This window comes from Centruroides vittatus, unplaced genomic scaffold (genome assembly GCF_030686945.1).
Source record: "Centruroides vittatus isolate TY-2023 unplaced genomic scaffold, ASM3068694v2 contig_349, whole genome shotgun sequence".
Taxonomy (NCBI): domain Eukaryota; kingdom Metazoa; phylum Arthropoda; class Arachnida; order Scorpiones; family Buthidae; genus Centruroides; species Centruroides vittatus.
Window position 1 is genome coordinate 1,284,320 of NW_027122172.1, and position 11,981 is coordinate 1,296,300.

Genomic DNA, 11,981 nt, shown 5'->3' on the forward strand with positions numbered 1-11,981 from the left:
CGCTAACGTCGCTTAACGAGTGTAGTAGGACATCGAAAAGAACGATCGTTTAACTGTCGAAGGTATTCAAACTTACCGCCTTTCGTCCAAGTTAAAATTATGAAATTACGGATAATACTTTTGAAAGCCGTAATATTTATTCTTATTTTTAGTGCAACGTGTAAGACGTTTTTGTATTTACCGTAGCGTATAAGCTTAGAAAATTACGATATTAACTCGGGCGAACGCGTGGCGCGCACTTTAATTACAGAAATGGTTGTCGAGGTTCCAGAATTTAAAATCTGACGATGGCCCGTCGAGCGGGTCGAAAACGTAATAAATTGTTTCTCGGCGATTTAAGACGTTAATTAAATAATAATTCTCGACAATACTTCGTCTAACTAGAAGTTCTCGAGCGTCCGGGTGAGAGACAACACCCGAAGCGCAATCGACAAACCGAATTAAAAAGAAAAAGCCACTATAATTAAAACTAACGAATCTTTACATGACTTTACCAATCACAAAAACCGAGTGGAGTCATTTGCACTAGATTAAACAGCAGTGGCGTGCCGTGACATTTGATGATAGGGAAGCCGACTTCCGGGGGCAATCGGTTACTTGCGCCTCAGTGATGGCCTAGGGTCCGTCCGTACGCGCGTGGTGGCGGAAGAGACGTATCTGACAAAAACCGACAAAAAAGAAACATAAAATAAACATATACTATGTACAAAATAATTTGCTTTAGGACAATCGGCCGTTCGGACATCCCGGGCGTCGATGCGGTTCTTCGACGGTCGATCGAAGGTGGCCCCGGGTCAATCGCGTCGACGAGTCTGTAGGGCACGGGGAGACTTCCTCCGTTGGCGTGGGGAACACGGTCTAAGTCCGAAGTGGCACGGGTTACGGGTTGGAACAATAGACGAGAAACTGTATTTTTTTTATTTTTTATTTTTTGCGCGTCGACACCCGGCGTTTCGGTTATTCGGAACGTTAACCCAGTGCCGGGTGTCCTCGATTGTCGGAGATTATATCGATCTCCCTTCTTTCTTTCGTCCACTTTGATCGGTCGTTCTCCCTCAATTACGCTTCCCGAATGATCGGTCCCCGGTTACTAAACGTGACGAGACTCTTACCCGGAGCGCGAGAAAAGTCAAAATGGAAGACGAATTCGATGTTCCACCGATCGTAGGACGACTTCCTCCGCGATTTACGGTTTCTGCCCGGCAGTTTGATATAAACGACGGGTGTCCGACTACGAACGACTTTTTCCTGTTTTTTTAACCTAATAAATTTTTCTGTAAATTGACCGTTTTTTGGCGTCTTTCGTGACGGGTCGGACCCGTCCGCAACCTCGCATTTCCATAAAAGTTTTAAACGAATACTGGAAATGACAAAAATAAACAATTTATGTATTTTAGTTGTAAAATACAAACGATACATACGTAATACAAATTGATACGATACAAACAATGATAAAAACTTTTTAAAATTTTTTATAAACTAATTCTATTCGGCGATTTTTTCCGCCGAGTCGTTAATTACTTTATCGTAAAAGTCGCCGGTCGTCGACTCCATCGACGTATTTGAAAGCTCTTTCTATCTAAAGCGACGCTAGCGACGACCATTTTTCCTCCGACCGAGTGTTCTGGCCACTGTTTGAATTCCCTTCGTGGTCGAAAAACTGCGCTCGACAGATGCACCGGTAAATGGTACCGGTAAATGGTACCGTAAATATTAATATTAAATCGTATAATTCTTTTAGTACGCCTTTGTTCGGATCGACATTAATTATAATACGTTTTATGTCTAAGGCCAGGAACACACATGCGTAAAATTCCGTGTAAAATCTAGTATAAAACAGAAAACGTAAAAATTTTTCTGAAATTTTGGCTGAAATGGAACTGAAAAAAGAGTAGAGAGTGTCTCTACTTTTTACGCCGTAAAATTTTTACGCCAAAATTCCTCCAATAGAGAGAAGTCTTTTTTGTGACGTCAAAGTAGACACGTGCTTTTTATTCTAACAATGGCGGCAACGAAGGTTAACCCTACAATTGTGACGGTCTCGAAAAAACAAAAAATAAATGAAATACAGGGGTTTATCGTATTTGTTCGACCACATCGGTGTCATGCATGACACTGTATTTAAACAACGTTTATGGATGGCTGTAAGTGCAAAATTTCAAACAACAGGTAGGTCTTGTAAAATCGATATATAGGCCTAGTATTCAGATCACACGTTCTTTACTTGAATTCGGAATATAAGTCTATTAATTTAAATTTTCTATATTATAGCAGAGGAAGCGGAGAAAAAAATGGAAGGTACAAAGGGATAGATAGCCTATATGAGAGGAAAAAGTTAATAAAATTAGCACTGTTGGTGGCAGTGATGTTTCCTATTCGGCCAGAATTTTTACGTATGTGTGTTCTGGCATAAAAGCGTAAAACAGAAACTGAACTGAAAGCTGATTTCTGATTCAGTTTTCTGCCACACAATTTTACGCATGTGTGTTCCTGGCTTAACAGTTAGTCAGATTGCTCCCTACCAGTAGCTAAGGGATAGAATCGTTGAAAGCGTTAGACGTGTGTAGCTTTACCAGCTAAACCGGGTGAGGTTGGTGCTCTGTAAACCGCGTGCGCCAATGCCCTCTGGCTGCTTTACACCATTCTGTTATTCCCGCCGTGGAAGCTGTCTCGTAAGCGCTTCCATTCCGCCACTGATGTTCGAATATACAATAGCGATCATATCGTTTTTTTCACATATAGTATAGAAATTTGTAATAAGATACATAATACAGTTATAATAAAATATTAAATTTAATTAATTCAAAGTACTGTACGTTAAAATATGAAAATTTATATTTTAGAAACTACGAGGGAAGACCATTGGAAGGTGGAAGCGGCGCTTCCACCGCTTCCAATGACGGCACGCCACCGTCAAACAAGTGTCGGGAAGAATTATCATACCGGACATAACATCTGTTTTCAAACAGAGAATGGCTGCTGGCTGTATGTTTAGATAAAACAAGTGATTAAAATATTGTGTATCGATGCACATATAGACTACTCAATTGGGCTTCACTTCTGTCTCGAAAAGGGTTAAAATAGATATTCGTATGCCCCAATTTTCATTTGAGTTACAATACAGTACGTAATATGCGTATAATTCGTAGTGGCAGCCATCTAACTTCCGTCTTCGACGCTTGTGAACCTCGCTGTACCTCCTTACGGTGGCTAGCTTAAAGCGAAAATAGCTTAATTAACTGTCTTTTATCAAAATGTCTTCGAGCTGCTTTTCTAGGAAACAAAATGATCTTTATTTTTCACCCGTACACACACTACACACATATTTGCGTTTCGGACCTCGAGGTACAGTATCTCTTCGGCAGATTTAAATCAACGTGGTGAGTTTCCTTGTAGTTAATTACATCAAAATATATATAAATCATTCCCAGAAGAACTTCTATTATAACATTTAAATAAACATTTATATTCGCTATTTTCCTTTACATGCCTCAGAACAGAACACCAGTATAATTACCAGTCACTTTTTGGTTGATAATAGCGATGTTGTGGCCGACGTTTTCAACGCGAAAACGTGTACGTCGGACGTTCGGCGCCGCCTTCCTATAAACCTAGAAGTTCGAAAATGGCGTTTGGAACGTCGAGGATGATTCCACTGACTTTACTAGTAATAGAACAGACATTCTACCTGGTAATAAATGTCAGGCTTCCGGTGCTCCACTTTATTTTCAGACGTTCTCTGTTTCGCTCAATGCTTTACAGAGAGTTGGATACACATTGCGGTCGTAGCCGCTACATTTTTTTTTTTACCGACATATGTTCGTATATTGTTACATTCGGCATATTACATTTTATATATTTAAATTACATATTATTGAAACAATTAATATAATATGTAGATTATTTATAATTCCATGTTGGCTGGTTTGTACTTTTTGTACAAACATTATAAATAAAAATAAATACAAATGCAAAATGTAAAATATATGTGGAGTTTTTTTAGATGTTAATGATAGTATTAAAGAGTCTACATAAGTTTTATTTAAAAGTACTTGAGATATTTTAATTAAGGTTTCATAGATAACCGCTACGTTTGCTTGTCGTATATTGGCACTTCCTATTATCACCGTATTTTCATATTACCACTATAGTATCGAAACGTTTCTGTAGCTGTACTAGTATCGCTCTCACTGTCACTGTCGCTGAGTAGGTACATCCACAATTTAACACTTTAATTTGTAGAACTTTCACTTATGACACAAAAGGTATCACTTTCTTGTAGTACTTTCACGTGTAGTTTCTTACATCACTGTACGGCCATTCCTCTCGCTCCTCCGTCGTATTTCCATATTATTTGTAGCACTTGTAGTACTTCCAAGATTATTTTGTTTTTCACGATAACATCTCATTCATAGCACTTATTTCATTATCACTTCCTTTTCCTTTTGTGGGTAAAATTAGATACACTTGTAGTACCTGTAGCACTATTGCCTATTGTTACTAGCACTGTCATTGTATTTCCACGTTTCATTATTTCTTCGCGATATCTTTCTACCGCTGTAATGTGTGTATTACTTTTCACAATCGCTTATGATACTTTCATAATCATTTTTTGATTGCATTGACGGCTCTCGTCTCACAATTTATAGCACTATAGTGGTTCTCTACAAATTATGTGAATGTTTTGATATGGATTGGTGTGCAGAGTTCATTACTCTGAGAATGCTTAGCACAATAAATACATTTAGCCATAAAGTTTGTAAATGTGTTAATAAATAATGATAAGCAAAGTTTAATACCCTTAGAGGCCATAACCCCAGTAGACAGAGTCCATTTCTCTGTGAATGCGTATCACTGTGAGCCCATTCGGCCACAATGTGCTAAAGTACGAAATGAAGTAGAGTCTTATACTCTGAGATGGTATATTACTATGAATACATTTCAACATTCTGTATGTGGATGTTTCGATCCAGTGTGGAACGCAGTGACCTTCGCATTGCCCTCCATATTAAATATAAGATTCTCGATAACAGAAAGAACAATTAATACAAAAATAGTAATAATGGAAACAGTTGTTGTTATATCGTTCTCAGACCAACCGACTACTAGAATATACCTAGTGTTTTAAACCGTAGAATAACCTACAAAACCGACACAACCTCAAAAAGTATACAATAGCCATATCGGTAATTAAATTATACTAATTAATGGGAATAATTTGACAATAGAGCGTAACCAAACTAGTGAACCAATATAGGTATCTACAGTGAATTTCAGCCTAGAAAGATTATTTATACAATAAATATATACAGTTTGGTATATAGTGACAGGGGGACGATTATATTCTGGTTTTATAACATATTCTTATAAAGTTTATAAAGTATGTATAAAGAGTGACGTTATTGATAAGACTACTCTTTTTTATTGGCCAAGTATAACCTTCTTTATTGCTTATTGTTCGTAGCTCGTTTCTAATATTTTCATATTTAATACACTCAAATAAAAGATGTGTCGGAGTTTCTCTGTCTCCGCATATTTCACAAGCGCCATCGTTATTACGATGGAATCTATTGCGGTACTCCGCAAAGTCACCACGCGCAGTCACGAATCTTGTATATTTATAATTTATTATAAAGTTCTTATTTTTTATTCGTTGGTGAACATCAGGTAGATACTCAAAAAGTTCTCTTCATTTTGTTGATTCTGTCCATCTCTTTTGCCATCTTATTATAGCCTATATTTGTTCTTTATTTCCCTTTTTATATATCTTTCAGATAATTTCTTATATACTACTTTTATGTTTGAGCCGCTTGCCTCTTTTGCTAGGCTGTCTACTCGTTCGTTTCCAGGGTCGCCCATATGTGCTCTTACCCAGCCGAAAGATATATTGTTTTTATTTGCTAAGATATTTTTTCTACTGTCGTCGACGAGTTCGTGTTTGTTTTCGTCGTCATTCAACGCTTTTAATACGGAATGACTATCTGTACAGATTGCGATTGTTACATTTTTCATGTTGTTGCTAATCCAGCTTACAGCCTGTTCTATGGCTACGAGTTCTGCCTGATAATTATTGCATCTTTTATCTAGTTTGATTTTCCTGTTGTATTGTTCTCTATTATTTGATATATATATGTATGCAGCTTCTACTCCTTCTGGGGTTCTCGAGCCATCCGTATAAATTCTATTTTTAGTTAATGGGCTATATTCTTTTATTTGTATCTTTTTCCACTCGTATCTTTTCAATTGTTGATATCTTTTGATTTGATATTCTATTTCGTCTTTCTCTGTTAGTATTGCACCATATGTTATTTTTTCTTTTAAAATTTTTCGAATATCCCTCTTTTGACTTATTTCTAAGTCCATTGGTAGGAGGCCTGCCATTACACATTACATTCGTACACATTACATTACGTTGGAAGCTTATTATCTTTCTTTTCATATAGGTCATTTCTGCTCTATTTCCCCATACTTGAGCGCCATATGTAGTTATTGGTATCACTACGCCTTTGTATACTCGAGTAAGTGCAGTACCTTCCGTACTCCATTTTTTTTTTTTTTTTTTTTTTTTTTTTTGCCACTTTGGTAATTTCCTGAAAAAGATTGCCAACTTTCTTTTTTTCGGATTCGAGGTGGGCATTCCGTGACAATTTGTTGTCTATTGTCATACCTAAGTATATTATTTGATTAGAACATTTTATGTTTTTGTTTTGCATTTTTATCGTTGGCTGTCTTTTATCCGCTTTGCGTGTCGTAAACGCGATGGCCGTAGTTTTATCGGGGTTAAACTGTAATTTGTTTCTCTTTCCCCAGTTCGCTATCCTCTCCAATATGTTATTACATTTTTTCTCGATTTGCATCCGACCGTTTGCCGAGCAAACCACCAATATACCATCCGCAAACGCTGTTATTTTCGTTCCTATTATTGTCTCGGTATTTAAAAGGTCATTTAGTAGGATGGACCAGAAAGTGGGGCCCGATCACGATCCTTGTGGGCATCCCATTGTCATTGTTTTTTCAATTTTTATGTCAGTATATTCTACGAATGCTGTTCTGTTATTTAAATAATCACATATTAATGAATATATATTACGGGGACAATTGATTTCTTCTAATTTTTTGTGTAGGAGCGGCCACCACGCACTGTCGAATGCTCCCGCTATATCTAGACTGAGAGCTATTGTCCATTTATTTTGTTTTCGTTCTTCTTCAATATCATTAATTACTTTAGCGATGGCATCTTTCGCCGATTTTCCTACCTTTCCTGTCTACCTTCCAAGGTGTCGGAAAGATTGCAAAATTTAAGCAAGTATTGTATATTTTAAGCAGAAGACCGGGATCTTTCATATTTAGTATCTTAACCGTTTCTATTGTAATATAATCGTTACCTGGCGCTTTCCCGTTTTTAAAGGTCGATATTATCCACGTTATTTCCTCCTTAGTAAATTGTGGCGCGTGTGTTTCGTTTGTACGAAAACGTATTGCTTCGCGTAATGTTTTCTGTTCGGGAGTATCCCGAGATTTATCATCCGTTTTAATAAATTCCTGTAGTAATATCTGTAGACATTCCTCCATATTACTGATGATGTTTCCATTTTCATTTTTTAATTCTGTTAGTTGGAACTTTTGTTTTATTTTCTTAGCTGAAATTTTATATATTAATCCCCAGGGATTCGCGCTTTGTTGACAGAATTCTTTCCAGCTTTTTTTCTTCGACTCTTTTATAAGTTGTTTATACTGCTTTTGCTCCGCGAGATAGTCTTCTTTGAGATTTCCTCTTAAATTTTGATCTTTGCATTTTGCATAACGCCTACGCTTTGCCCTAACTTTACTTTTAAGGGTGGTCAGTTCTGTATTCCACCATTTGACAATTCTGTTTCTTTCCTCATAAATTGGGATGTTTTTATCTATTGTTTTATTTATTATGTTTACGAGATTTGTAATTTTTTCGTTTGCCTGTTCTTTATTTTCTATGTTTTTCAATTCTTGTGTGGTTTCTTTGTGTGGTTTGATTTCGTCGATTATTCTTTTCCATTTGGCTTTTTTGATATTGTACTTTTTCATACTTGTATTGTTAAATATTTGATCTATTTCACACGTGATGTATCCGTGTTCTGATAGGCTGATTTCGTCGTTTACTTTCCAATTTTTGACTTCATTCGGTGCAATGCTATTAATAATTGTTATGTCTATATTAGAACTTCCATTTGTACTTTCGAATGTACTAAGCGCGTTTGGTTCATTTAGAAGAAATAAATTTTGATGATTTATGAATTCTTCCAACTCGTCACCTCTGTCATCCGTATTTTCGTCGAACCAAACATACGAATGGGCATTGTTGTCTCCTCCAATAATAACTGCATGGCTATGATAGTATATTGTACACAATTGTTCTAATTTTGCAAAGTGGGTATTGATATTTGCTTTCATCGGAAAGTATATATTACAGATTATCCATTTTTTATCTTTGTTTCTTAATTCGATAGTAGTCTTAAATTGATCACTATAGTTGGTTAATAACATACATTGCATATTTTTGTTGTTTATAATTGTCATGGTCCGTGGTGTTTCCCCATTGCTCGAATAAAGTTCCCGTGTTTTGAGTGGCCAGCCCATAGGTTTGTTCGCTTTGCAGTACGGTTCTTGTATCGATAAGATATCAAGATTTTGTAGTTTATTACCTACAGTTTGAGATACAGCATTTATTCCCCTCCCTACGTTAATCTGTAAGCATTTTGAACTTCTACTTTCCAAATGATTCGTACCTTCGTTATTATTTAGAGAACTAGTTTCCATAATCAATTTTCATTTTCATTTTTCTGATTATTTTCTGCTTTTCCGGGCATTCGTCGCTTATTGCCTGGTGGGTACGTGTGTCATTCTTACATTTTATGCAATTTACGCAATTTGGGGTTTTATCCTTATTTGTGCATTCGTTGTATCGACGATCGCCCTCACAATGTGTACAGTAGTTTCTATTACATTGACATTCTTGGGCCGGATGCCCGTAACGACAGCATTTGTAACATCGAATTACGTTATAGTAATCTCTTATTTGGCACCTTACCCAACCCATATTTATTTTTCTTTGATTCAAAAGTAATTTGCGTAGTTTCGGGGATACCTCGCAGACCCAATGATTTGTGTTTTTGGATTTACCCCACCTATATTTTATGTTTATTTCGTTATTATAGTTTCCTCCTTCATTATAGGCCATTGAAATATATTCGTTTTGAATGAACAATTTCTCTATTAATTTCTCTTTCTCTATATCGTCTGGTACACGATAAATACATATCTTTGGCATAATTTTTTTTTGGTGTTTTTGCTGTAAGATCCTCATTTGTAGCAATTTCTTCAATTAGTCGTTCGCTCTGGTTTGCATTTTCTACTTCCACTAAGATACCATTATTTCTAATTTTTCTTACATTCTTTATGCCAATTCCAAGTTTTACTGGATCGATGACCGTCTTAATTTTTTTCTTCACTTCTTCCGAGTCAATATTTTCGTTTTTGTAATTGATAATTATAACTGCTTTATTTTCTTTTTGTGGGGTATCCATCCCTTCGCTTTATCCGCATACGTAGGATTTTGCGTTTTTATGTCAGTGTTATCAATTAGTTTTTCTAGTTTGTTGTTAATTTCTTTTATATAATTATCTGTTGTTGTTCTATTTTCTTTGTAAATATTTACTATTTTATCTAGACTATCTATTATAAATTGTACATGTATTTTTGCTCCTCGTTTTGAACCAGCATATTCTTTTATATACTTTTCTATATCATTCTTTAGATAAAATATTTAGTAATCCTACATCTTCCTCCTCAGATTGTGATTTGTAATCCGTGGACAAATTACTATCTTCTTCCATTTTTTTTCATTATATAAGTTTTTATATAAGTTTATATAAATAGAAGCACACATGATAACATGAAAAAACCCAGGATGTCTTCAATTAGAATTTGAATTATGACTATTTACAAAAATATAAAATTTTCGAGTCCATCTTACATCCTTATATTTTTGTAAATAGTCATAATTCAAATTCTAAGTTTATATAAGTTTTCCAAGTAGTACTAATTAATTATTCTAAAGTTTCTAGAAAGAAACGGATATTGACCGTCGCCGTAGCAATGGTAAAGTCAATGTGTAAAATGGAAGCTAATCTAAGAACATTCGTAATTTAAAAATAAACGGGCGGATTTTGATAAAATTTTCGAGATACAGTACTGATGCTGTCCTCTCGGCTAGGGAAGAGTATTATTTAAATCTGTTCGGCCAGAGGTCCGTAATTTGAATTCGATGGCCGACCGGAAATAGGCTAAAAAATACGTTTTTTTTAAGTTAAATAATGGGCCAAGTAACACCAAAATCATTAGTTATGTTTCTGATACGATGGTGGATGTATTGCCGTTAACAATTTCGGTTAGCGGGATTCGTACTGTACATTCCGGAAAATTGGTTAAAGCCATAATTGTGCTATATTTAAAAAGTTTTCAAAAATTTTTGTATTCTTCTTGATATTATTCTCTTCCTTTATACTTCTGACAATTTTTTGTTTACAATCCGACAATGTTTTCCGTGAATTAATGCATAAATCACACACACACACACAAAAAAAAACGAGAGCAAAATCACTAGCAGCTATCCGATTCCACTCCTCAAACTTAGAACCTTAGATTCCACTGACTATCCAAATGCCATTGTCAATCGTGTAGGCTTAGAGGAAAGCGGCGCCGAACGTCCGACGTACAGGTTTTCGCGTTGAAAACTTCGGCCTCAACCTTCGCTATTGTGAAATGTCACGCGAGGAAGGAGTGAAAGTAAGACGAAGACAATACGGGCGAAGAGAGGGATTTGGATGATGCGCAGATTGGAAAGTTCCGTAGAAAAGGTGAAAATGTTATTAAAAATAATGATTGTATGTGTGAATTTAATACTTAAAATACACAACCTAACTTGACTGATTATAGGTGCAGTCGAGTTAGGTTTCATTAAGAGAAATTGAAAGTTTTCGATTAAAAATTATTTTAAAAAAAATTTTTATTTATATACGTGCACTAAATGGCAAATTTAGTTTTTCAATTTCAAAACGTCACTTTCGGTTTTAATATGGCGAGAACCGGAAGTTTTCTAAATTCTTAAAATTATTTAAACTTATATTTTCATTAAATTATTATTATTATTATTATTATTATTAATTTTATAAATGCAAATAAACATTTTTTTGAATAATAATATTAAGTTGCAGAAATATTCCAAACAAATTTTTGGAGGAAGTGATTGGTAAGGTTTCCGACACATATAAAAGGTAAATGTAATTAAAAATAGTATTTTTCGACTTAATTTATTTAAATAATTTAATTTTGCACGAAATATTATATTTTTACGTAAATAAAATTTTGTACCGAATTAATTTTGAATATGTCAAAATATTAAAAATTTTTAAATTTCGTATTTTGACACGTGTCGAAAGTCAGTTTGCTTTAATATTAAATTTCTGTTTAAAATTAACACGGAGATTTAGTCTCAAAACACAATGTTAATTATTGAATACGTAACTAATTTATAAAATTGACATATATAACTATTTAATTATATACGACTAAAAATTCTTATACTCTTACGGAAATTCCTGCTCGCACAGCCCGGCTAGCTCAGTCGGTAGAGCATGAGACTCTTAATCTCAGGGTCGTGGGTTCGAGCCCCACGCTGGGCGAACGGTTTTTTTTCTGTCTTTCTTATTTACGTTCATTCTTAAAAGTAACATTTAAATCGTAAGACTATCACCTCGCTTTTTTAGCGTAAGTTCCTGTAATAAAATTTAACTACGTTAGAGCGACAAACACCATCGTATATTTAAAATTTAAATAAATTTTATATACAAGTATTGCTTATATTTTTCATTTATTAATATTTACAGAGAAATTTTAATTTCCGTAAAAATTAATTATATATTTAAAATACAATTAATTAAAATTTT

The 11,981-nt window shown here is 34.8% G+C and overlaps 1 protein-coding gene and 1 non-coding gene across 2 annotated transcripts; one reads left to right on the forward strand and one right to left on the reverse strand.

Annotated features, from left to right (window-relative positions):
- Positions 1-5,727: 5,727 nt before the first annotated feature.
- On the reverse strand, positions 5,728-6,381 carry LOC136974502 (ribonuclease H-like). Its single transcript, XM_067269412.1, has one exon. It carries the CDS (start codon positions 6,379-6,381, stop codon positions 5,728-5,730), a length of 654 nt encoding a protein of 217 aa, XP_067125513.1.
- Positions 6,382-11,644: 5,263 nt separating this feature from the next.
- On the forward strand, positions 11,645-11,717 carry TRNAK-CUU (transfer RNA lysine (anticodon CUU)). Its single transcript has one exon. It is a non-coding gene; the product is annotated as a tRNA-Lys (tRNA).
- Positions 11,718-11,981: the final 264 nt, after the last annotated feature.